This window comes from Phoenix dactylifera, chromosome 9, assembly GCF_051530095.1.
Source record: "Phoenix dactylifera cultivar Ajwa chromosome 9, Ajwa_hap1_PhDact_Kaust_v1.1, whole genome shotgun sequence".
Classification (NCBI taxonomy): Eukaryota; Viridiplantae; Streptophyta; class Magnoliopsida; order Arecales; family Arecaceae; genus Phoenix; species Phoenix dactylifera.
In genome coordinates this window covers 7,221,097-7,248,892 of record NC_143198.1, presented here as the reverse complement: position 1 = coordinate 7,248,892, position 27,796 = coordinate 7,221,097, and the positions used below count along the sequence as shown (strand labels likewise).

The following is a 27,796-nucleotide window of genomic DNA, read 5'->3' as shown; positions in this document are numbered from 1 at the left end:
AGAGAACCCTTGCACAATCTTATTTCAAGCATATAAATGAAGGCCTGTACGCATATATGTTGGTGAAGTAGAATTGATCTCATCCAATGCGATGACCCTTCCATAAGAACTACCCAAATTTTAGTTATTTAGAGAGCATGCATATCATACAGCCATTACACTGGCATACAATGGGATCAAGAGCAAATTCAGCAACCAATTGATCAATTGCAGATGTTTTACATCACAATTTTTGAAATATAGATCACCACGTACAAGAAGTGGCAAAACTTTTAACATTTAAGGTCAAAATTTTGGGAAATAATGATAATCAAATATTAAATATTTTAAAATAATTACTACAATATCAAAATTATAAGGACTCATTTTTGCAATAGCATGCAAGTATGTTCAGTGACCCGGTATATCAAATCAAGCACAGCTTGACAACTGACAAATGCAAACCGAAGTTTGGGACCTGATTGTTTCACGGGCATCGCTTCATTCCTCATCTGAATAATTGAATTTTATAGAATATGACTGTAGATCAATCTGTCCTCCCTTATAAGTTCCACGCTTCTTCTTGGTCTTTTCATGTCTGAAGTCCCTGCAACGTCAAAATTAAATGATAACTGAGCATTTGTATATTACCAGGTAATAGGGCACTACCTTAAATGATCCATGACAGGAAATACAGTCGCATTTATGCAGATAATATGGAGCAAATCATTGTACAGTAACAAATATTTTTCCAGTACTTCCTCAAAAATCAAGAACCATGTCAGAAGGCATGAAGTAACGACCATGGGTGAAGCTTTAAGATTCAAATTAACCACGACCAAACCTAAAGAGTCTGATTTGTCAATTTACACATTGAACAAATTTTTTCCCTCTACTTGATGATAGAAATTTAGACAGATATATATTATTGTCTTAAGGTTCAAAATAAAACCAATCTTCGCTTTTTATAAGTCAACTTTGAATTTAAAATCTTAAATGAGTATGAAATGTACTAACCGCCCAAAGTGGAAAAATGCAGTCCGAAATGTGGAGGGATCACACAAGAATACAGCTCTAAAGCCAACTCAACCAATGCGGTCCAATCATACGTCAACTTCAAGGACAACCAAATCACAGTTCATACCAAGGTTGGATAACCATGAGGCAGGGGCGGCCCAATACATCTGGGAGCCTAAGGCGAATTCAGTAAATGAGGCCTCTTTTTTTTAATAATATTTTTTTTAATAAATATAAAATACCTAAAAAAATGTTATGGAAATAGATTGCTGTCAAGTACACTATTTCAACAAAGATGCATGAATCTAATAAAGGTAGACAAAAAGCCTCTTCAGTTTAATATAATTTTTGAATGAAAATATTAAAAAAAAATACTTAAAAAAAAGGCCCATAAAACTGTTCTTGGCAATACTGTTTATCCTGTGAAGCAAGAGCAGAATAGGAAAAGGTCATCCCATGGCGCTTCACGGTCAAAGAATTTGTCCAGAAAGGAACCTCTCTGTAAGAGAAAGTAGGGTCATTATGAAAAATTCACTCTATCTAATTAGTAAAAGTCCCATCCCACCATCTCCCCTTCAAGTGAGTACCCAAGCAGCCACTGCAACATCACGGCACAGCAGCCATTCAACCCCCCCTCCCTCCTTCTCTTTCTCTACCCTCCTTTTCTTTTGCTAAGGACCATCTCCCCCTTCAAGTGAGCACCGAAGCTGCAACTGCAACATCACGGCACAGCAGCCATTCAACCCCCTCCCTCCTTTTCTCTCTCTACCACCCAAGAGGGGAGAAGAAACCGAGAGGAGAAAATTAAAAGAATCTCCACCCTCCAAGAAGTCCATCTCCAATCCCCCTATCTTTCTTCCTGATGGCCTAGCTGGATCAGGAGTAATGACTTGTGAGGGAAGGAAAACCAAGACCAAAACCAAAAAAGAGAAGGGATGAAAGATAAGAGTGGCTTCAGGCGTGTATCAAGCCAACCAAATCCCTCCTCTCTCTCTCTCTCTCTCCACCCAAAACAAAACTACCATCCCCAACTTCCCCAGTTGCCCCTCTGCAGGCCAGGAAACCCTCCTCCCTTCCATCAAGGGGGAAGACTCGTAGCCAGCTTCTGCTCCCGGAGGCCTTCCATTGGCCCGAGGCCTTAGGCGACCGCCTCAGTCGCCTAGGGCTCGGGCCGGCCCTGCCATGAGGTTGGATTTGACTTGTCCTCTACTAATTTATTTTTCAAGATGAGTCAACTAGGCGACTCCAGCAAGTCATATGCATGCTTCTATAAACAATTCCACTACCCAAGTATGGTCCCTACAATTCAGGGTCTCCAAAGGGGCGAACTAGGGACATATGCTTCTATGAATCACTAAAAATATTTGGTTGAGTTAAATATCTACTTAATTTGAATTCAATATGCTCGAATCTTTTAAGAATAATGAAGAGTATATAGATGTTATAGACTCAATGATGGAAACTATATGCAAAACCAAATGGCAGACTAACATTAGCAAAATAGTCATCCAAAATTCCAAGTTGTTCAAATCAATCACGTCCAAGCCATTTTGTCTAAAAAATATACAAAGTCTAAATTAAAACAAAAAAGATCAACACTAAAATTTTGCTGATATTCTTGCTTATTTATTGTGATTAACTAGTCCTTCACATAAGCATAAAAAGATCATAGCCATCTCTAGTTGTTGCCGGGGTAATACGATCTCGCTTCCACATCACTTTCTTGACCCTTAATTCCCACGAACTCAGGGATGACTTGTTCTAACTCAGCAACAACCCAGTTTAACTCAGCAACAGCTCAGCCTACTTCGGCCGAGATAAGGTCTTAAACAAACAAAAATAAACTAAAAATATGACTTGGCCGATTTTGATGATCCAACAGATTCATGAAAGACTCATCAACACTCAGTCAAGTCTTGCTCACTTTTAGTACTATTCTAGTCATCTTGACTTTTGACCCAGTAGCCTTATTTTTTGACTTGATCTCATCAAGACACGATTTGACTCAAAAGTTTTCCAGCCTTGGTTCATAAGTCAAAAGGCAATCAAATTTCAAGCAGAGTTTACACGAAACACCAAATTAAATTCATGGCTCAAAAAGCCCAATCAAAACTTGAGTGGTTTATGGTCAAACCAAATCCAAGTCACAGTTAGTTCTCTAGTCCTCAAATTTAAGCTAAGGATAGTCCTCTGGCCTCGGTCTTAGTTAAAACCAAATAGGGGTAGTCCTTTGACCCTTCTCAAATCCAAGCAAGGATTAGAACTCAACCTATCTTAAATACAAGCTAGGGTTAGCGCTCTGTCCATTGTGAAGTTCAAATCATGATTGGTCCCATGACCCTAGTCAAATCCAAACTAGAGCTAGCCATCTGACTCTAGTTACATCCAATTTGGTTAGTCCTCTGACCCATTCTAAACCAAATTTGGACTTGGTCCTCGAAGTCCATTGTGCAAGATGTGGGGTCAATCCTCTAGACTAACATCCATGGAAGGGTTGCTAACTCGACCACTCAAACCCCAGTTGGTGACCCTCTTCCTGATATAACTAGGGCTAGCCCTCAGACCCTAGCCAAATTATGACTAGAGTTAGTCCTCTAACTCTGTTCAAATTCAAGCTAAGACTAGAGTTAGTCCTCTGACCCTGGTCAAATTCAAGCTAGAGTTCTTCCATTGACCTTGGAAAGTTTAAATTAGAGTTAGTCCTCTGACTCCAATTAAATTACCAAAACTATGGTTAGTCCGCTGGACCCGGTTAAATTCAAATGGGAGCATCTGACTTTGGTCAAATTTAAGTTTGATCTCCACATCATTAAACTGGGCAAACTCAAACCAGGTCGACCTCTACATCATTAAACTGGATAAATACAAATCTCAAATTGACCTCCATGTCATTAAACTGGATAACTTCAAATCAAATGGATCTCCCACTGCATTAATTGGGCAAATCTAAATCAAGTTGACTTTATGTCCCCAAAGTGGACTTTAAGTCTTTCAAAAATAATGCACCATTTATTCAAATGTACATCAGATGTAGAGTTTTATTTATTTATTCATTGACGTAAATTAAGGGTATCCCCCTAGTTAAGCCATGTAATATGGAGTGAGCAAATTAATAAAATATATATATATATTATTATGTTTTATCTTCTTTAATACTTGTGCATAAGGTCTCTTAATCAATGGTGCCTCGACATTTGGGAGTAATTCATGGTGAATCTTGAGTTCATCGAAAGCTATAGACCCGTGTAAACAAAAAAAATGCTCTCCCATAGGGTGAATCTGATAGGATCATAATCAAATATCTCATTTGTGCATCCCTTTATCTCTTCAAAGGAGCACTCCTCTAGAGGAGCAAATTTGGAATTCCACATAGGAATTTAAGTGGGAGAGGGAATAAGAGCATCCGTGGCTCAGCTAAGGAGAATAGATCTCAATCCATTCTATTTTCTTCACCCACTTCCCCAAATAAATGCAAACGACACATACATGAACCCTAACTATCTTGTAACCAAATAATCTGAGTTTCAAAAGTAGGGGAAAAACACCCCTCAAATATGGCCAGCCCCTATAGATGAGCAAGGAAGAGGCTGTGGATAGGATACATGTATGCCCAAGGGAGATGGAGTGTCCATCCGTCTCCTCTTTCCTCTCTTGGATCTCAATCCATTCTATTTTCTTCACCGACTTCTCCAAATGAATGCAAAGGACGCATATATATGAACCCTAACCATCTTGTAACCAATCAGAGTCTCAAAAGTACGGAAAAAAATGCCCCACAAATATGGCCAGACCCTATGGATTATGAGCAAGGAATAGGCTGCGGATAGGATACATGTATGGCCAAGGGAGATGGGGTGTACATCGTCTCTCCTTTCCTCTCTTCTTTTCTATTGCCCAACCCAACTAGAGGGTGCCATAACTTACTTCCAAGTTGTGTGTTCAATTCATCATTAATTTAAGCTGTGGCATAATATAAAAACTCTTGATAATTCAAAATTGAGATTGCAATAATCTGTACCGTACAATTAAAATGAGCACTTAAAAATAAAACCCTAACTAGATAAATCTAAAGCAAATTTCAGAAATCTAAGGCTTCAAAAATCAATCACATTTGTTATCAATCAAGGTAGCTCGAAGGGTACTATCAAGGTCTGCCGAACTGGTCCGGTTCGCACCGGTACAAGCCAAAACTGGTAGGCATTCCAGTGCGAACCAGTCCGGTTTGTAGTGGTACGCCCCTGTACCGCTTGGTTCCGGCCAGGGCCCGAACCGTTTTCCACCGACGTACCGTACCGGCCCGAGCTGAACCAGCCGTACCATAAGTACCATTATTGATCGTTCCAAAAATAATAGATGTCATTTGCCTAGGCAACCTTTAACTAGACTCTGTCTAAAATAATAATTATAATAGAACATAATCGTTAATAATAATAATAAACTGTTTAATTTTTAAAAAAAACTTCACAGATTATAATATCATTTTTACTATCAAGATTAATGTGTATCTACACAAGATTATATTAAAACAACATTTTAGTCTGTAAATGTTGAAAATAATAAAAGACGCCCGTTACGACAGGATGACAGCTACATGATGGCTGCTTATAGTATATACGTAATACATAACCACATGCCTTAGTAATCATCATAACAGCCACTATAATATTATTGCAGCATATATGTTAGACCATGACTGACTCCCTTGTGTCATAACAAAAGGGTAATACAGGAATGTAACAGAATAAGAAATAAAGATTGGCCTAACAGCCACCAAAATATAACCTTTATTTATGTAGAGTATCTTACTCTAAGGGGAACCAGTAGGACCCATTAAGAACTCATTTTCATGCAGTATTCAGTCCAAGAGATAACCCACTAGCTAATTGAATGCTATAAAATATGATAACAAGAAATCTAAAAATTGTGCTATCTACAATTCAGGGTGTCCTAGTGTACGAGGCTCCCACCATTGTGGGGCCTGGGAAACAATCTATGATTCGATCTATCAAAAAATTAACCAATTATTTTTATGGATGAAAGCTCACTCATCATGAAGAAATTAGATAATTTGTTCTAATGACTGACCAGCAATGCAAATCAAGCCTCTAAATGTGAACATAGATTTTCCATCTACTTGAATGCATTAATGATAGCTTCCATGAAGACCAGAACGACAAGCTTGGTTTAAAATAATTTCTATCTTCTAACGGAAGAGCTGATGTCTTGGATTACGTACATAGGCACCCTGGCAAAAGAAACAATTCCAAAAATCCAAAATGGGATTTCAAGGAAGAACGTAAACACATACCTTCCTCTGACTTGACCAAGAATTTCTTGTGCCTTTGCCCCATATCCATCATCTGCACCAGCCTGCCGAATGATGCCAACCAGGATAATTAGGTGTATGATAGACCTAGTAGGTATTGATAGAATTTTGATTAAAAAAAATGGAAGGAGATAAACAAAGATATACCTTAGCCCAATAAGAATTATCTTGAAGTCTCTTGTCAGCAAATTGAACATCATCCGCCTTGACCCTTCGAAATGAATTGACCGTTTGAGGCTGCAACAGTAGCAACAACTTATTAACCTGAATAGTACCTTCAGCTAGAAGTCTCAGGCTTGGAGAATTTACTGAATGCAATTTTCAGATATCAACTATTTGTACTGTAGAATCGGCAAAACAAGAACACAAGTGACATTCTATCACCAGGTGGTAAGTAGGTAACTTCAGCCATTCAGTCCAGTATGAGTTGGGGGATTTAATACTTTGACTGGGCCAGAGATGATTTTGGGTTTAGCATTGATGTTGCCGCTATTTGGCCAGTTCAGAAGATCATTATCATAACCACAACAAAAAAAGGATTAAACCTGTCAGAAGCCTTTTTAGATTGGTTTGCTTAACGGTCATTGATGCCCCAAATGTAAATAAGGTAGTGGTAAAAATGCAAGCCATGAAAAACAGACATAAGAATCAAGTCATCAAGGTTTTAAGTTTTTTTCTTAAAAGGTAATAACTGTTCACCTTGCTCAAAAAGGTTGTGTACTTGTATCCAACCTACAACCGAAGCTGCATGCCATCTCAACATGCCCATATTAATTTTCACGAGCACAAAATATATATTATATCATATTAAAAGCACGGAGAGTAGTTAGATGTCCTGTTAGAATGCATAGATAGTATAATTATTTCTGTTTTTCAAGAAAAAAGGTTTTTAGGTGGGGGTATTTACATGAGTTCCTGATAAAGCTACGAACCAGAGTCCTTGTTTTTACAACAAATGAAGAGAAATAACCTATATAAGGCAATAAGAAGAACAAATTATGTACACACCTCTGCTGAACTCTTTTCTTTCTTTATTGCTTTTGCTGAGTTGCCTCCTTCCCTTTCCTTCTTTTCACCATTCCCATTTGCCACTTGATGTCCTACTACTTCCTTCTGGTAATCACATGTGCTAAGATTACCATCAAATTGTTCATGAAGAGGTTTGGTATTCTCATTGTTTTCTTCTGTTTTCCTCTTTTTAGCAGGAACAGGGTTCTCATACTGTGTCAAAGACTTGTTAGATTTTTCAAGGGACCCTGTTTCCTTGTTATCTTCAGTAACTGCTGGTTTGATTTTGGATGCCTTGCCTGCAATATCATTGTCTACCAGTGCCTCCTTTTCTTCAGAGGCTAATCTTTTCCTTTTCTTAGAAATTTTCTTCTCATTTTTAATGACATTATCTTCAGATAGGGGAACATTTTCCTTCTTGACATCTGATTTTCTTAAATCTTTATGAGATGTTCCTCCATCCGCTTGATCAAAGCTGATAGCACTTTCAGAAGTTGATTTGCCTTTCCTTTTCTTCTTCTCCTTATATTCAGAATCTTTATTATCCAATGATTCCTTGACAGAGGGATGCATGGTCACAGAATACAGTAGTTCAGAATCTGTGTTATTCTCATAGACTGTAGATTTGAAGTCCTTTGATTTCTTGTTGATCACATTTTGAGATGCTTCCAGTTCTGATTGCTCCATGTTCTGAGCAAGAGAATCAGAGATTTCTTTAGTTTTCTTTTTCTTTTCATCTTTATGTTTGGCAGTCGACTCAGAATTCTTGGTCAAAGACTTCAGTTCCTCTATTTTATCTCTAACTGCCTCTTGAAGTTTCCCATAGTCACTAGGCTCAGATTTCTCATTACAGGAATCAGAGACCACCTTATGCTTCTTCTTCCTCTTTTCTTTTTCATTTTCATGGGGTTGGGGCAACTGATTTTCATGAACAGAATTCTCAACTGTCCCATGACTAACTTCCAACTGATTCTTTTCAGCATTTTCACCAAGAGAGTCAGACACCAATTTCTTTTTCTTTTTCTTATCTTTAGTTTCAACATATGAGCCCTCAACTGATTTCAACTTTTCTAAGTCAGTTTTATCATCCACACTTGTCGACTCTTTCAAGGTCTTCTCTTGAGAAACTTCAGTATTTTCAACAGAGCAATCTTCAGAAGCTGACCTTTTTGTTTTCTTCTTAGATTTTACCTGTAACTCATCCACTAGTTTGTTTGATATCTTTTCCACAGTATTAACAACTCCATCAGAACCATTTGGCAGTCCAGGTTTAGATAACTCAGTATTTGTACTGTTATCAATGTCGTCACTTTTCTTTCTCTTTTTCTTGTGTATGTGTTCAGAGACATCATTATAAATATCCTTCCTTTGTGCTTCTGTAGAAATACCAACTTTTTCTGAATCTGCAAGTTTCATAGATCTGAAATCAGAATGACAGCCAAGAAATGGAAAGAGAAAACAAGCACATAGAAGAGCAAATCTCACCACGTGCTTAGTTTGGCATCATTGTAACATCAAAGGATATGTATAATTTGTTGTAATGCACAATAAAAAAGAAAAAGACTACAAATACAGGGACCATGAATCAGAATAAAGGAAAGTACCTTGCTCTTTCAGCCAATCGATGCTAGCTTCTGCATGGCCTTTACTGCATATTTAGAATATTCCAAAGATAATGAGAATGCGAAGCATAAGTAAAAGAACTCCGGAGTAAATCAAGCCAGATTTTTTCTTTTTTTTAACAGGAAAAAGTAGAGTGCTAGGTAAGCTTCTCACAGCATGATAAATAAAACCATCTAGAAGACAAGATGGCTGGTTCAAATCCTTCCTTTCAGCAAAAGAATAAGTGCTTTGGTTAATTTAAACACCAAAGGGGACCCTTAAATTTCATTGGAGAGAGTCCATATTTTGATTCTGTGAAATAAACGTGTTGCCCAAAAACATGACACCACTTTTTTCATTTTTCTTATTGTTTACAGAGTTGAGCTCTTTTCTTAGATATAGGATGACAGAATTTCACGTAATAAGAAGACCATATTCTTAATCTAAGCAGGATTTATTGCTGTTTCCATATTACATGATTCAAGAGAGAAGGAACTCAACTATTCTTAACTGGACAACACTATATGAGCATGGACATTTGAAATAAAACTCATGCTCCAAAAACTGTTTGTCTATAGAGTTGACCATACTCCTAATCCAGGCAAGGGTTATTTTTGATGTCATGTAACATATTAGATTGTATGCATGGGTAAACTTGGAAAAATACTTCTCCCACTGGATTTAAATTTTGTTTGAATTTAAGGATAGACGTTTTTCTCTCTCAATCATTCCTTTCTGTTTGAATTCTATTTTTTCCAAATCTTATCCATCAGAAGCAATTAAGTTATTGAAATGACCAGTAATGTCAATGCTTTTTTTTTCTAAGCATGCATTTGCACATTCCCATATGCAAGTTTTTTTCAAAATGAATATTGAAAAACAGAAAACAAATCAAAATGATACATATTCATATTTGTTTAAAAAAATTGAACACAAATTGGAATTTAATAGGTGCAACCTTGGTTCACAGCAAGGTCTGTAGAACCGCCCCAAACCGGACGGTTCGGGGCATCTTGGGCTGTACCGACGGTGCACCGGGATGGTTCCGCCAATGAAACCAAGACGCCTCGCCGGAAGGGACGGAGAAGGAAAAGAGAGAGAGAGCGGGGGAGGGAGGGAGAGGGATAGAAAAGAAGAGAGGCTGGCCGACGGAGGCTGGAGATGTGTTGGTACGGGCCTAGCACGACACGGCGTGGGCCCGAACCAACTCGTTCTGCCGGGCAACCGGAACGGCCCTCGATACCGATTCTGTCGTCCTTGGTTCGTCGTCTCGGTACCGGTGCCACACGAGCACAGTGTCAATACTACCAAGACCGTGACAAGGTTGCTAGCCACTTAGAGATGTGATGGGAGCAGAGGAAAGGATGTTGGAGAGGAGGGCTCCAAGACGAGCAGGAGAGAGGGCGTAGAGATAAAAGAGAGGGAATAAGAATGAACAGGTTTGATTGTTCACCATTTGAGTTTTAAGGTTTTTTTTTTAAAATTTTCTTTATAGCAAAGCAGATATGTGAATACAAACCACATAAAAAAAATAAAAACTTTAAATTCAGTTTTGTAAAATTTGAATGTCTATATATGGATCCAAATCCAAGTCCGGTCTGATATAGAGATGCTTAACAGTGTCCAGCTAAATTTGGATACGAATATAAGTAGATATAATCCAAGCTGTTCTCAACCCTATAAAGCAATGCAATGAAGGCCCTATTGAACACCCACTTAATTGGTTGTATAAACTTAGCCCATAGAATCAACAACAATTGATGCAAGCTACCTTCTCTCTATCATTATGTCATTTTCTACAAGAAAAAAAGGGTATTATCCTCTTCTTTAGTTACTTAAATATTCTTTTTCCTCTCTTTCAGCTTACACTCCAAGATAGTTTGGGCAAACTAGTTTAGCCTCTTAGTTCTTTAGGCAAAACACTGTTGCTCAAATAGACTAATGTTTACATTTTCATGAAGATCTAAAATTAATGAGAAAACATATACCTTGGCTCCAAGCACTTGCTGAATAGGTCCTCTAAGTTCAAAATGGATGATTTCCAGCCATCCATCTGCACCAAAAACTATTTTGCATAATCTACTTAGAGAGATAAATACATGTAAGATAACAAAACAAAGTAGCTAAAAAGATGCATACTATGACAAACTTATGACATATTACAAAATCTTAACTCTGTAAATAAAGTAAGATGCATGTAAAATAGGCTTGTTTGCCTTCCAAGCAACCATACATGCAAATCATTTCCTAAACATGTAAGTAGCAACTACACAACGATGAATATGAACTTTAAGATTGAATAAGCATGGAAGGTAGCAACTATACAAAGATGAGTATGAACTTGACAATTTGTTCTATAAACAGTGCAAGCGATGAAGCTTTAAAAGGTAATACTTCACAATTTACACATCAACTAGTTACTAGAACATGCTATACGTAAATGTAGCATTTTAAAAATTGGCTTTGTACGCATGAATAAGCATGCAAAAAATATTCAGGTTTGACAGATGCACAAGGGTGCACAGTCTTATCTAGACTAACAAAACCATGATTATGGAGAGACACGTCTCCACATAGATTGGGGTTTCCTAGGACATGAGTTTTTATGAAGTTCCCTTTTTTCTATTTTTTTAAGGGACTTGCTTCACCATACCTACACTGGACCTTCTTCCTGTAACTAAGGCTCAAATCATAGTTTTGGGCATGAGATCAACGTGCAACAAAATTTTCATATAATAGCCCATACACCCATTAGTTTGAAGGTCCCAAGAGCTCATGTTACAATGAAGAGTTGTAGAGATGTTCAAAAAGATTTTAATGTCAAGCCATTGTACTGATACTATAGCAGGTACTGTTCATGGTACTGTAACAGAGACTGTTCATGGTACAATAGCAGCAACTTATTTGGAGATGTGTATTTTATCTTTTCTCTCTCTTATGTTTAATTGATGGCTAGGATTTCTTTTTTTGATTCAAGGATCCAGATTTAGTGCTGTTAGGGATTTGACTTTTTGAGTCTATATAAAAGTTGTAATCTTCTTGTTTGAGGGAGAGCTTTTTGAGTTAATTGGATTGAAGAAAAAAGAGAGCCAAGGTCAGGCTGTTCCCTCCCTTTTGTCTTATTCTTTCTGCATATTTTTCTTCTTTCCTCCCCTTTCTATTTTCTACTCTTTTTCCTTTTATTGTATTTTCTGCTTTTATTTAATGCAATTGCTGACTGAACTAGAATCTGATTATATTTGGATTGTTATATACTTGGGTTACACTACTTTGATCCCTTAACACCACCAAAAGCCTTGTTATCCATTATTACCTTTAGAAAGAAACTTCAAAAGCTTTGTTTCCTCCTCATAAAACCCTAAAATCCTTTGCCCTGTAACCCTAATCCCTTGCTCCAAGGTCCACCATCGCACAAAAACAGCACTAACCACCTGCTGTCCTACATCACAAACCCTACATGAGTATGGCAGGAAAAGGAGGATAATGTATTGGATCATAAATTTGCTTTTCTAAGTTTCACAAACCGGCCTCCTTCATGGTTGTGAAAATCAAACATTAAACCTTTTGTTTTTTTATCATAGGAAGAAATTGAACAATATGAAAAGAGGAGTTTCTTTACAAGTTTCATAAAGTTAACTTATTGTCATTTACCACAAGGCCCTTCATAGAGAAACTACCGGAAACCCACTGAAAACTAGTTTCTTAGTTGTTTCTCCATGGTCTCCACATACTTTTGCATACATTTTTTATAATCCACTTGTTTGTTCCATGATCACATTTCCTATCTCTAGCATTAGCGACTTTTCTCATCCATTGTTCCCGTTGGTTGCTCTTTCATTATTTTTTGCATCAGTTTCTGATGCATGAGCATCACCCTCATTCCCTTGGGCGTGACACATTGGGTCTAGGTGAGTGTGGAAAAATTAAGTCCAAGTAGTGGTGTGATTGAGTCCATGTAATAAGTGATTTAATTCACAATGGGTTAGTGTCTTCAATGCCTAATCAGATTGAGTCCAAGGCGTTGAATGCGTCATTGATTAATTAGGATTGATCACATGTCATATGGGAGAGAGTTTTAGGAAATTTGGACTTGATCCCATGCGTATGGAAGGAGTCATGGCATGTGGTTGAGTTGTGCCTAGTGGAGTTCCAATCCACACACCCAAGATAAGGTGATAAGGTGATAAGGTGTTTGATTGGTCAATTAGGAGATTTAAATTTTAAAAGAGTCCTCATGTGGTTAGGAGTCTAACTAAATTTTGGTTGTAGTCCTTATCTTTTCCAACCTCCATTTCTATATAAAGAACGGTATGAAGAATAAAAATTAGAATTCTTAAGTGTAGTTTTGAAAGGAAATCCTTGCCAACGTGAAAGAGTCTCTCCCCTTCTTTGGTGTGACGCCACTAGGCTGAAGGAAAGGGGTGAGACACCTCTTCCTCTCACGCCTTGATGAGATTGGTTTGGGTGAGACTCCCACAACCAACTCATCCTTATCCCTTCCTTAATTCAAGCCTCCCTTTGCTCACGCCTTCTTAGACTGCCACATCAGCATCCAGCCAACTCCTTACACCCAAACCCTCCTTGTTTCCTTTAGAATCCCCACTCCAAGTCTTCTGGATTCTCTGAAAGAGTCGACTCCCCAGATCTCGAGTCGACTCAAGGATACTCGAGTCGACTCCAAGTTTAGTCGAGTCGACTCCAAGGATACTCAAGTCGACCCCAGCTGAAAGACAGAAAGCTTATTCTCTGGAAACTCTGCGAGAGCCGACTCCCCAGATCTCAAGTCGACTCCAACATTGGTCGAGTCGACCCCAGCTCGGCTGACAGCATACGGCCAATTTTGCAGAAGTACTTTTGCAGGCTCCACCCTCCTCTCTTCCACCCACAAAGAACCCTAGCCACCATTGCCAAAGGAGGGAGAAATTCTACAACCCATCTCCCACTGCGCCAGTTTGGTATCAGAGCAACCATCCCACCTCCGTCATGCGTCAATTGGTATCAGAGCAACCATCCCACCTCCGTCCTGCAACAATTGGTATCAAAGCGAAGATCATCATGAGCACTCGCAGCGAACACCCCTACAATCTGGAGAGGCAACTTGCTAAAGCCGTGCATGAACTCACCCAGCAAGTGGCTACCTTGAATCAGAAGGTGGACACCGTTTGGGATCGCCTCCTTCCCGAGCCAAACAATCTTGAAGATGATCATGGCGTTCCTGCACACCCTGAAAATTTAGAAGTGCCGTTCGGACGTGAACCCGATGTTGAGGCTTTCTCCCCAAGGGGCCTATCACCCCAAAGACCACCTAAGGGCCAGCGGATGCCACCTCCAAATATTCCTCGTATGGAAAATAATTTCAGGAACCCCTATGTTCATCAAAATCAGTAGGAGCACAACAACTCCGATGAAGCCATGAAGCAGGTTCGCGTAGAAGTTGCTGATTATAGTGAAAGCATGGACCCAACCCACTTTCAGGATTGGCTGATGTCCCTCAAAGATGACTTCGAGTAGTTCAGCATGTCCAATGAAACCAAGGTGCGATTCGTAAAGATGAAGCTAAAGAGCTAAGCACGCATATGGTGGCATAGTGTTGAAGAAAAGCTTCATCGACTCCGACAACCCCCTATCAATGATTGGAAGGAGATGAAATTTCGTCTGAAGGAGAAGTTTCTTTTCCTCAACTATAAGGAGACACTCTTCGAAGAACTTCTGAAACATCGTCAAGGAAACTCTTCCGTAGAGGAGTATACGGCCCGGTTCCATGAGTTGATCCGCAGCAACCTCACAGAGACAGAGCGACAGCCCCTAACTCGGTACCGATCCGAGCTGAGAGATGACATTAGAAGGGAGTTGATGATGACGTGCATCTTCAACCTAGAGGAGGCATACCAACTCGCCATTCGAGTTGAATCACAGCTGCGACAAAGGCGCCCTGCGCAAGCACCGGTTGTACGACGGTTTTTCGAACGCAGCACCAACCAAGGAGTTCCTTTTCCACGAGGTAACGCCCTTGTTTTCACATCTGAAACCTCTATTAATCGAAGTACATATCAGGATAGAGGTGCCCCAAGGGCCAATGAAAAAGGTAAAGGTCCTATGCCACAATCTACGCCGCAAGGAAAGAACTCTGTTGAATGCTACAAGTGTGGCGGGCAAGGCCATTTCGCCATCGTTTGCCCCACCTAAGACCAACGTTTTGCGTTGGTATGTGAGGAAGACGAGATCATAGGGCCTTCTGAAGTTCCTCCTTCCTCTCAGCCCGCTAATGAAGAAGAAAATGAAGGAAGCGAAGAACATGATGAAGAAGCCCCTGCGGTTGAGTTAAAAGCTTCGGATCTATCCGTGTGCGTCGTACGACGGATTCTTACGGGCTGCAAACAGGAGGAGAACGTGGAGGAAGATTGGAGGCGCACCAATATCTTCCACACTCGCATCGAGCATGCCAACAAGTCCCTAAACCTTATTATTGACAATGAAAGCTGCATGAATATCATATCCAAAAATGTGCTGAAAAAGCTGAATCTGAAATCGGTACCACATCCAAAGCCGTATCGAGTAAGTTGGATCGAAGACTCCTCCATCCCTGTTAAACAAAAATGCTTGATCAGTTTTCACTTGGTAAAAACTTCCGAGATGAAGTATGGTGCAATGTTCTACCCATAAAGGCGTGCCATCTTCTAGGAAGACCATGGTTGTATGATCGTAGTGTCGAGTATAACGGTCGATCTAATTATTATTCTCTATATTGTACCAACAAAAGAATTGTATTAAAGCCCCTTCAGATCACTGATTTTGCTCCTAAAAATCTGATAATCCAATGAGTTTTAACTATGAGAAACTTTGAAGCTTGTAGCCGAGAGATTGAAGCTCGTATGCACTAGTGGCTAGAAAAGTTGGAGCTGAAATTTCAGAAGTTGTTCCTCCTGATTTCAAGTCTATATTGGATGATTTTTCTAATGTAACACCTAAGAAGCTTCCCAAGGAGCTTCCACCGATGAGGGACATCCAACATGCCATAGATTTGGTGTCCGGTTCAAGCTTACCGAATCTTCCTGCATACCGGCTGAATCCTAAAGAACACGAAGAGCTTCACTGCCAAGTTCAAGAACTTTTGGATAAGGAATTCATCCGAGAGAGCCTCATCCTATGTGCCGTCCCGACTTTACTTACTCCCAAGAAGGATGGTTCATGGAGGATATTTGTAGACAGCACGGCAATCAACAAGATTACAATAAAGTACCGTTTTTCGATCCCGCGACTTGACGACATGCTGCATTTGTTGAATAGAGCCATCATCTTCTCGAAGTTAGACCTTCGAAGCGGCTACCACTAGATCAGAATCAGACATGAGAACGAGTGGAAAACAACATTCAAGACCAAGGATGGACTCTTTGAATGGATGGTTATGCCCATAGGCCTCTCTAATGCGCCAAGCACCTTCATGCGAGTCATGAATCAAGTGCTGAAACCGTACATTGGGCGCTTTGTAGTTGTTTATTTTGATGACATTGATTTTCAGTCGTGGCCATGTGGAACACTTAGGGCTGGAAGTGGGCCGAGCCGGGCCGGGCCACACCCCTACCCAAGCCCGGCCCGAAATTTTTTTCGGGCTTCGGGCCGGGCCGAGGCCCGTTTGGGCCAGCCCGATGACGAGCCCGGCCCGATCCCGAGCCCGGCCCAGTTTACAGGAGTTGTTTACAGCCAGTTCCGATGTTAAATAAACTCTAAAACCGCCGACTTATTTCCTCTCTCTTTTCCATCGCCGGCGAGGGATCGGAGCTTGGATGCCGGCGAAGGAGGCAGCCATAGAGTCCGGCGGCGTCGCGGTCACGGTTAGAATCTATGGCACTCGCGACGGAGGAGCAGTTTGTCTAAGGGTTTCCCTTCGAACTCTGTCAGAATTACCCAACTTGAGTTATGAGTACGAATGAGGGAATATAATATTCTATTGCGGCAGGGAGGGTGAGGGGTGGGGTGGGGAGTTCTTGCTTGCATTGGAGGGAAAAAGAAGGGGTGGACGCTCGCGCACGGCACGGATGCCGAGGGGATCACTTCGTGGAATCCCCTTCTTCGCCTCCGACGCCTCCTTGCCATATGGCGTAATCCATTCCCCGGCGATGGTTTCTTTTAAATTCCGCCTCCGTTGGCTTGTTTCGTTATGGTGTCTTTTAGAGGTTTTTGGGCGAGCGGAGGAGAGAAGGGCAATCCGGTGAGGTTTCCGCCTTTTACCAAGGTTTTTGGTTCTTTTTTCCGTCTTTACGCGTTTAGCTGCGATTCGGGCCTGCGAGTCGAGCTGGGTGTGGGCTCGGGCTTGGACGGGCCCGGGCCGGGCCAATGAAATACCCGAGCCCAGCCCGAAATAGATATGGGCTTAATCATTCAGCCCGAGCCCGGCCCAAAATTCATTGAGCCTAGCCCATAGCCCGGCCCGAGGGCAGCCCGACCCGATGGGCTTCGGGCCGGCCCGAGCCCACTTCCAGCCCTAGGAACACCAGCAACATCTTCGCCAAGTGCTTCACACCCTCAGATCAGAAAAGCTTTAAATCAACTTGAAGAAGTGCTTCTTTGCCGAACCACAAGTTTCCTTCCTCGGTTTCATAATTTCAGCTAATGGAGTCGCTGCCGATCCAGAAAAGATTAAAGCTATTCGAGAGTGGCCTATACCCCGCAACGTGCATGAGGTGAGGAGCTTCCATGATCTGGCATCCTTCTACCGAAGATTCATAAGGAACTTCAACAGCATAATGGCCCCAATCACAAACTGTATGCGGGTTGATTCCTTTCATTGGACTCCGACGGCCACCAAAGCATTTGAAGACATCAAGGTACTCCTAGCACAAGCCCCAATTCTTCGACTTCCAAATTTTGATCAGGTATTTGAGGTTGCTTGTGACGCATCCCACATTAGAATTGATGGAGTTCTAAGCCAAGAAGGTCATCCCATCGCCTTCTACAGCGATAAGCTCAATGATGCGAAGCGCTGATATTCCACATACGACATCGAGTTCTACGTCGTGGGCTAGACCCTTAAACATTGGAGGCACTACCTCCTACACCGGAAGTTCGTCATGTACACCGACCACGACTCTCTGAAGCACATCAACTCCCAAAAGAAGTTGAGTGCACGGCATGCCAGGTGGGTAGGGGTGCTGCAGCAGTTTACGTTCATGCTGAAACATAGGCCAGGTGCAGAGAACCGTGTCGCTGATGCTCTTAGCCAAAAGTCACATATTCTAACTCTATTGAAAGCGGAGGTAATAGGGTTTGATGATCTGAAAATTTTATACCCTACTGATGCCCAATTTCAGTCCATATTTGCGGAGATTTTAGTAGGAGACCGGCGACAGCATCCAGAATTTTCAGTGCATGACGGTTTTCTCTTTCGTGGCACTCGCCTATGTGTCCCGGAGTCTTCACTTCCAGATTACATCATTAGAGAGGTTCACGGTGGAGGTCTTGCAAGACATTTTGGCCGTGATAAGACTATCAGCATGGTGGAAGATCGATTCTATTGGCCAACATTATGGAAGGACGTTAATCGAATCATCAAGCAGTGTCGCATTTGCCAACTTGCCAAGGGATCCAAGACTAATGCCGATCTTTATTCTCCCCTGCCCTTGCCATGTTCACCATGGAAAAATCTCAGTATGGATTTCGTTTTGGGTTTGCCAAAGACAGTTCGAGGCCACAATTCAATCAATGTGATTGTTGACAGGTTTTCCAAGATAGCTCACTTTGTGCCATTTGCAAAAATTTATGATGTATTCCGAGTTGCTGATTTGTTCTTGAAAGAAGTGATTCGCTTACATGGGCTACCGAAGACCATTGTATCTGATCATGATTTCAAGTTCATTAGCTATTTTTGGAAGATACTTTGGGCAAAGCTTGGCATCCGTTTTTCTTTCTCCAACGCCTATCATCCCCAAACCGATGGGCAGACCAAGGTGGTCAACCGCAGTCTTGAAAATCTTCTTCGATGCTTAGTCCGGGATCATGCGAAGTCATGGATCTGATTTTGCCCCATGCCGAGTTTGCCTACAACAGCAGTGTCAACCGGACCACAGGATTGTCACCTTTCGAGATTGTTCTCGAGTTGAAGCCGCGACAGCCCATTGATCTCATTCCACTTTCCATCAACACGAGGACCAGCGAAGATGGTGAGAATTTTGCTAGGCACATACAAAACATCCATGCTGAAGTTCGACGTCGTTTGGTCACCAACACCGAGATTTATAAACAATAAGCAGACTTGAAGCGACGTCCCTTAGAATTCAAGGAGACCTTGTGATGATGCGGTAGAGTGCTAATCGTTTTTTTCCACAGAATTTTTCAGAAGCTTCATCCTCGTCGCGCCGGCCCTTTCAAGGTGCTAAAACGATTGGTACCTAATGCATATGTGCTTGATTTGCCTGAAAACTTGCAGGTCAGCCCAATCTTCAACGTTGAAAACCTGCAGCTCTATGAAGGTCACTATGCAGAAGATGAAGACCCTCCAGCCGTACCACCATCACTACCATGTCGATCAGCCCCTAAAGACAACATTGAAGACATCTTGGATGATTAGATCGTGTCCACAAGCCGAGGAGGATATCAAAAATTTTTAGTTAAATGGAAGAACAGACCAATTTCAGATTGCTCATGGTTGAAGACAGAGGAAGTCCAACGGCTGAACCGGACCTCTACGAGCTCTACCAGTCGCGAAACTCGACAGAGTCGAGTCTTTTTCCAGCCGGAGGGAATTGATGCAGGAGCATCACCCTCATTCCCTTGGGCGTGACACATTGGGTCTAGGTGTGTGAGAAAAAATTAAGTCCAAGTAGTGATGTGATTAAGTCCATGTAATAAGTGATTTAATTCACAATGGGTTAGTGCCTTCAATGCCTAATCAGATTGAGTCCAAGGTGTTGAATGCGTCTTTGATTAATTAGGATTGATCACATGTCATATGGGAGAGAGTTTTAGGAAATTTGGACTTGATCCCATGCGTATGGAAGGAGTCATGGCGTGTGGTTGAGTTGTGCCTAGTGGAGTTTCAATCCACACACCCAAGATAAGGATTCATGGGTGTCAAGAGTTAGGTGATAAGGTGTTTGATTGGTCAATTAGGAAATTTAAATTTTAAAAGAGTCCTCATGTGGTTAGGAGTCTAACTAAATTTTGGTTGTAGTCCTTATCTTTTCCAACCTCCCTTTCTATATAAAGAAAGGTATGAAGAATAAAAATTAGAATTCTTAAGTGTTGTTTTTGAAAGGAAATCCTTGCCTACGTGAAAGAGACTCTCCCCTTCTTTGGTGTGACGCCACTAGGCTGAAGGAAAGGGGTGAGACGCCTCTTCCTCTCACGCCTTGATGAGATTGGTTTGGGTGAGATTCCTACAACCAACTTATCCTTATCCCTTCCTTAATTCAAGCCTCCCTTTGCTCACGCCTTCTTAGATTGCCACATCAGCATCCAGCCAACTCCTCACGCCCAAACCCTCGTCGTTTCCTTTAGAATCCCCACTCCAAGTCTTTTGAATTCTCTGAAAGAGTCGACTCCCCAGATCTCGAGTCGACTCTAAGGATACTCGAGTCGACCCCAGCTGAAAGACAGAAAGCTTGTTCTCTAAAAACTCTGCGAGAGCCGACTCCCCAGATCTCGAGTCAACCCCAACATTGGTCGAGTCGACCCCAGCTCAATTCGAGTCGACCCTAGCTCAGCTGACAGCATACGGCCAATTTTGCAGAAGTACTTTTGAAGGCTCCACCCTCCTCCCTTCCACCCACAAAGAACCCTAGCCACCATTGCCAAAGGAGGGAGAAATTCTGCAACCCATCTCCTACTGCACCAGTTTGGTATCAGAGCAACCATCCCACCTCCATCCTGCGTCAATTTCCCTTCCAGCAACTGTGAATAAAACTAGATTTTATCCTATACCATCACATTAAAATTGACCTGCTACTTTTCAATGAAGAAATTGAATTGTAACAGCTCACATGTTTCAGTAAACTCTTGCCACCATATGTCACAAATAAATCTGCTAGCGACAACCAAATTCTTATCAGCTCAAGACTATTAATGACATCAAGAAAATATAACTAGATGTTATTATGATATTACAATTTAGAACCAGCAATTTACAGAGATATGAAGGGAAAAAGCAATATCTTTCAAAAAGGTACAAAAGCAAAGAATAGCAACATAATGCCTTCAAACTCCTAAGATACAAATACAAAGCTCTTTCCTAGCTGCATCTTCCATAAGGAATGTGGGTTTATAACCATCAAATAAATGCACAGTGTTATCCTGCACAATACAAACTAAACATCAACAAATTTCTGCCTTGTTTGATATTTCTAACACAATATCCCTAGGAGAGTCCCATCTCTTCCAACCTCTTAGTCCTTAACCCTCCTTTTCCGGTTTCGCACACTCTCTAAGTCCCCCAGAACCCAGAGTTACTTGGGATTCTTGGCATTGCTGCCAAGTATCAAAATATTGTCGTATTGGAGATGACAGACCAACAAAAATCTAGGCACCTGGACATAACACACACACACACACACATACACATGCGTATGCACGTACAATATTTAGGTCATCATTTTTATGTTTGTCCAGAAAGGGAATTGAAAAGGGGAAGGATATTGTCCAGCAATTTGACACTACTATAAAACCACAGATGTTATCATACAAAAGTAATAAATCATGATACATTGCATTATATGCAATTATTTTAGACACAACAAAGGTTGATTTCTAGTTGGGTCATGGCTAACCTAGACTTAAACTGATGACCTTTCATGCATAAGAATTCAGATATGACATATATGATACAGCAAAAGGCTATTGTAATTCAGTTAATTCTACATTAGAGTGTCGACTTACCTTTGTTGACTTCGTAAATATCATATCATAAAAAGTATAAACCTTATTGAAAGGAGGATTATTTTGCTTCACACCCTTCTTCTAATGAAACAACCATCCACCATCAAAAACTTGGTGATGAGACAAATTTTTATTTCAATCAGAATACATCTTTATCCAAATCCAGTACTTACCTCAAAATTTAGTAAATGACATCTCCAACCAACACCATAAGGTACTTATTTCAAATGTCAACAGAAATTTTAATTATCATTGTTGTAGGCTTGTAGCAAGCATCAACACATCCATAAAAAGTCAAACACACACACGTGCCCCATCATATGTGGAAAATCTCATAGTTAAAAACAGGTGCCTCAATATTTTCCTGTATATTTCAACAAGTATCCTTGCCACATCCAATAACCTTCATGAGGTAGGCTTAGAGCTTGTTGGATGTGTGCACCAACCATCCTCAAAAGGCAGAAATGGCATTGCTGTAAACTCCACAATAGAGATTAACTCAGAAAGGTTTGCATTTTAACTTATAAAGAGTTCACCATCCTTTTATCACCTTATCAATAGCTACTGTAATGCTTCCTAAGAAATGTTCATTTCGAATTGTCCAGCATACTTATAACCATTTTAGCATTATAATTTTGCCATATTTTTCTTCCAATCCATGTCATCAAAATCACTTAACTATTACAGTAGCACAAGTTCATAATCACAATTTTACATTTTTTACTAATACAAAAATTATCACGGCCATCTCATATAAATCATAAGATTACGTAGTCTGAGGGGACAACAATGCAGCAAATAATTCGAGCTTGAAGGGACTAAATCAATAATGCATCTAAACCAAATTCCTCAGAAGACCAAATGCCATGTAGAATCACCAGAATAGGATTTCAATTATTAAATAACAGATAATATCAACTAACAGCAAATTTTTACTATGAGTGAACGATAAATTTCCCCCAAAAAACAATTCTTTTTTCTTTTTCGTTGGTGGTCGCAGGACGGTAATGATCAAGGATTCTTGAAAGAACCGTACCTCGAGCTGGGCTTCGGACCGGAATGCCGAGAGGGTCTTGAGGAACCCATTGCTCTCAAGGAAGGCGGCGATCGATTGAAGAAGGATTTCCTTCCCCTTCCCCTTGAGGGGCGCGCCCCCGCCTTTGCTCGCCCGATCCAGGTCTAGAGTTTCCGATCCCCCGGGGCCCCCTTCTAGGGTTTCCGAGGACCGCTTCTTCTTCCTCTTCTTCTCCTTCTTTGCCTCCGTATCCTTCCTCCTCTCCTTGCCCTCCTCCTGGGCCACGACGCCGGTGTGGGACTCGAGCATGATTTGGCGAGGAATGAAGAGAAACGGAGTCGATGTGTTGAGACGTTTGGGGTTTTCCCGCATGAGCAGATGGCGAGGGAGGCGGAGGGTATCTAGGGTTTAGGCGATGTGTGGTCTTTTAAAGGTGTTCGGCAGAAGCTTCCGGAGATTGGCAGAGCATCCGACGAACGAAGATTCAGCACGTGACATGCACGTTGCTGATGAGAGGGATTTCTTTTTTTTTTTTTTTTTTGGTACAATGGCTGTTTATACCAATTTGGCATCAGCACAGCCAGCAAAATTAAGAGATATCTCCCTGACAAAACTGCGGAACCTTTTCTAAATGTTGAGCAGTAAAGAAGACCACTCAGTCAGCTAACAATCGATAATCTTATTCAATGATACCTGATAGGAGGGAAATGGACCGTCCAGTCCACAACTAAAAGGCCGCCTAGTTTTGGCCCAGTAAATGTCAACGCCAATTCAGCGAATTTTCACTTCGGCCTAGAGTCAACACGACTTCGGGACTCCGTCAAAAGCTCTACCAACTTCAGATATTCGTCGACTCCCCCGACCAAGCATGGAGTGCCTTCAGACATTCGCCGACCTACCCCGACCAATGGGACGCCTACCTCAGTAGTACACCCCGACTTTTAAACTCGAGGCGCTCCACCGAGCACACCTCGAAATCCGGAAAGCCGAGCTACTCCCAACACCCGTCAACCCGACCTCGTCAAATGCATAACGCGACCTTTTAACAACTTCGGCCTCGCTAACGACCGCACCCATGTGCGCGCCTACATCCATCTGCATGGCCGTACTTTGCAACACTACCGTGTCACATTTTCATATCCGGCCTTCAACAGTCAGACGGCACCTTGACCACTCCGGCCATACCCTATTGTGACTGTCAACACCCTATCGTTCTCAAGAACGGGCAGTACTACACGCCACCAGCCAGCCTAAGCTTCGCGCCACCCGGCTTAGAGCCACGCCCCCTCATGATTAGGGCTGACAGTGCCTCTGCCACCTAGGTTACTCCACCGAGACTATAAATAGCTTGGTCAGGTAACTTCTAAGAGACTTTTGGGTTGGACCAAATCAACCATACTCTAACTTGATCGTCGGAGGGCCCTCACGGGAAACACCGGTGAGGCTTTGTGCAGGTTCGCAACCGTCGCATAGGAGGTGGCTCTCATCTTCTCCTTTCAATCACCGGTGACTCCCTCGACTCCACCGGCGTGGACACCCTCGGGCCAAATTTGAACCACAACATTTCTGGCACTGGAGGAAGGGCCTGAGCCATGACCACAAGGATAATGAGCCAGGGGGTCCCAAACGCGTCGAGCAGCTGGGAATCAGTGCTCGACTGATCTCTCCAAAGCCCACCTCCTACATCGCACATGCCGGTAGACCAAACTTCTCAAATCCAACCAGAGCAGTTTTATTTGCTCGCCCAGCAAGTCCAAACCCTAGCTGTGGTTATTCAAACCCTTCATTCGGCTGGAGTTTCATCAACTGCTGAACTCGATAGGAAGGTCGAGGAAGCGGGACGACAAATCCAGATGCTTTGGGATCAGGTCAGGGAACTCCACGAGGAGTGTTATCGATCGAGGAGCAGGTCCCCTCGGAAGTCTGGGAGACATCTCTCCCACCGAAGTTTTGAGGAGTATACTCCTCTTACATCCTTCTGGGCCAAAATCCTCATGAAAATTGAGGGTTACGGCTACCTCCAATCTCCCCCGAAGATGAAACCATCCAAGTCACAGAAGCATTTAGGCAAATACTGCCGCTTCCATAGAGATCACGGCCACAACACAGAGGATTGCTATCAGCTCCATGATAGGATCGAAATGATCGTCCGCCAAGGCCTTCTGAGCCGGTTCGTTGGCGGATCAACCGACGGAGCGGAGCCCGATGGGCAGACTCCGGAACCATCTGACAGACCCAACGACGGACGCCCCAGTGCGGGTATTATCAATACCTCATCTATAAGTCTCACACGTTGATGCCGCCCTGGCCTCAAGTGGTCGAGAAGAGGCCACATTCACCGGCCCGAGGCTGGTGACCCCAGATGTAAATTACTTCCCCAAGAAAGGACCTTAGCTTCCCTCAGGTCAGGGCTTTCTCCCTCAGACCGTAATCTAATTAAATTATCTTCTGGAATTTTCTCAAGGCATCTCTGAAGTATCCTAGGAAGCTTGGCGCACAGTTTATGCCTTTGCAGCGTGAGTTATATGCCGATAACTTTATAAAGTCGTCCCTAGAGCTTGCCTCAGGGCGCCCTGCAGGACTTAGCGAGAGCCCGAGCGTCTCGCAACTGCAAGTTCCATCTACAAAGTCATCCCTTGAGCTCGGCTCGGGATGCCTTGCGGCGTCAACGGAAAGCCGAGGAAGAGGACCCTCGTCCGCAGGACTCTACAAGTACGCCCCTGATTTGAGTGGAGAACATCTATAAAGTCATCCTTTGAGCTCAGCTGATGCCTTGCGGCATCAACGAGGAGCCGAGAAAGAGCACCCCCCTCCGCAGGAATCTACAAGTACGCCTCTGATCTGAGTGGGGGGCATCTACAAAGTCATCCTTTGAGCTCGGCTTGGGATGCCTTGCAGCGTCAATGGGGAGCCGAGGAAGAGCATCCCACTCCTCAGGAATCTACAAGGATGCCCCTGATCTGAGTGGGGGGCATCTACAAAGTCATCCTTTGAGCTCGGCTCGAGATGCCTTGCGGCGTCAATGGGGAGCCGAGGAAGAGCACCCCCGTCCGCAGGATTCTACGGATGCGCCTCCTCTCTTGGAGGGCAATGGCAGGGTTTGTTTAAACCTCGCCGACCTCAGGTAGATGTTTATCACTGAGCTTATTATTATTTCTGAGTTGGCTTCGGCCTTCGGATGGATTTCTAAATCTCGAGTTGGCCTCGGCCCTCGAGTGGATTTCTGTTCTCGGGTAGATATATATCTCCGAGCTCATTATTATTTCCGAGTCGGCTTCGGCCCTCGGACAGATTTCTAAATCTCGAGTTGGCCTCGGCCCTCGAGTGGATTTCTGCTCTCGAGTAGATGTTTATCCTCGAGCTTATTATTATTTTTGAGTTGGCTTCGGCCCTCGGATGAATTTTTAAATCTCGAGTTGGCCTCGGGCCTCGAGTGGATTTCTGCTCTCGGGTAGATGTTTATCCCCGAGCTCATTATTATTTCCGAGTCGGCTTTGGCCCTCGGATGGATTTCTAAATCTCAAGTTGGCCTCGGCTCTCGATTGGATTTCTATTCTCGGGTGGATGTTTATCCACGAGCTTATTATTATTTTCGAGTCGGCTTCAGCCTTCGGACGGATTTCTAAATCTCGAGTTGGCCTTGGCCCTCGAGTAGATTTCTGCTCTCGGGTAGATGTTTATCCCTGAGCTTATTATTATTCCCGAGTTGGCTTCGGTCCTCGGATGGATTTCTAAATCTCGAGTTGGCCTCGACCCTCGAGTGGATTTCTGCTCTCGGATAGATGTTTACCCCTGAGCTCATTATTATTCTCGAGTCGGCTTCGGCCCTCGGACGGATTTCTAAATCTCGAGTTGGCCCCGGTCCTCGAGTGGATTTCTACTCTCAGGTAGATGTTTATCCTTGAGCTTATTATTATTCCCAAGTTGGTTTCAGCCCTCGAATGGATTTCTAAATCTCGAGTTGGCCTCGGCCCTCGAGTGGATTTCTACTCTCGGGTAGATATTTATCCCCGAGCTTATTATTATTTTCGAGTTGGCTTCGGTCCTCGGGTGGATTTCTAAATCTCGGATTGGCCTTGGCCCTCGAGTAAATTCTGCTCTCGGGTAGATATTTATCCTCGAGCTCATTATTATTTTCGAGTTGGCTTTGGCCCTCGGAGGGATTTCTAGTCTCGGGTCGGCTTCGGCCCTCGAGTGGGTTTCTACTCTCGGGCAAATGTTTATCCCGGAGCTCACCTATGCTTCCGAGTTAACGAGAGCCCTTGGGCAGACTTCTATCCTTAAGTTAATCTATGGTTGTTTGTTTTTTCCTCTGATTTTGCTCCCCTGGGCAAGGCTTAAAGCGGCCCGCACTATTGAATGAGGAGCTACGAGCTCACCTCATATAAGGTTTATTTTTAAAATCGGGGGTGTATTGAGCCCGGAGACTTCCACATGTGCTAAAAACAACCCCTGTTATATGAGGTAGGCTCGGATCCGGGCCCCACAATTCGGATCTTTATGTTCGAGCATGGAGCAGAACAAACTCAAATACTTATTGAAAGAGAAGAGATTTTATTGATAGAAAAGGCCGAATACAAGGGTGCCCGACCTTATGGTCGGAAGAATTACAAAGGGCCTAAACGGCCAATCTTACAAAAATAAAAATAAAAATCAGTCAACGTGGATAACCTCCACATTGGTGTCAGCTACGACCTCAAACTCGGTTGCGACCTCAGGAGTGCCATCTCCGCCTGCTTCAGCAGCTTCAGCTCCGATGCCGGCATCAGGAATGGCTGTTGATTCCATCCCGTCGGCGGCCTTGGGAGCAATCTCCGGCCTGGCCATGGCAGTGGCTTCCATAGCGTTCCCATCCGCCTTGGCAACTCCATCTAGGTCTGGTTCAAGGCCGTCGAGGTCGACTCCAGGGCAGAACTGCTGAACTTGTAGACGACAATTATCAAAATCTTGGACCATAGCAGCAGCAGCCCCTTCCGCCAGTT

General features: G+C 42.6%; 1 protein-coding gene across 2 annotated transcripts; it reads right to left on the bottom strand.

The window, feature by feature from the left end:
- Positions 1-173: 173 nt before the first annotated feature.
- Positions 174-23,234, bottom strand: LOC103710512 (uncharacterized). Of its 2 annotated transcripts, none has more exons than XM_008796248.4 (7): positions 22,836-23,234; positions 10,921-10,997; positions 8,935-8,978; positions 7,331-8,733; positions 6,470-6,559; positions 6,305-6,366; positions 174-586 (listed from the first exon to the last, which is right to left on the bottom strand). In XM_008796248.4, the coding sequence occupies exons 1-7, from the start codon at positions 23,184-23,186 to the stop codon at positions 481-483; spliced, it is 2,133 nt and encodes a 710-aa protein (XP_008794470.3). In that variant the 5' UTR covers positions 23,187-23,234; the 3' UTR covers positions 174-480. The 2 variants fall into 2 exon arrangements, with proteins under 2 accessions (XP_008794470.3, XP_008794472.3); XM_008796250.6 differs by having other exon boundaries at positions 10,921-10,985.
- Between the last annotated feature and the right edge of the window lie 4,562 nt (positions 23,235-27,796).

Coding starts and splice junctions, on each gene's coding strand:
- LOC103710512 (XM_008796248.4), bottom strand. CDS start 23,186: ATGCGGGAAAACCCCAAACGTCTCAACACATCGACTCCGTTTCTCTTC. Junction 8,979..10,920: donor AGCAAGTGCTTGGAGCCAAG/GTATATGTTTTC, acceptor CTAAATATGCAG/TAAAGGCCATGCAGAAGCTA. Junction 6,367..6,469: donor ATAATTCTTATTGGGCTAAG/GTATATCTTTGT, acceptor ATCATTCGGCAG/GCTGGTGCAGATGATGGATA.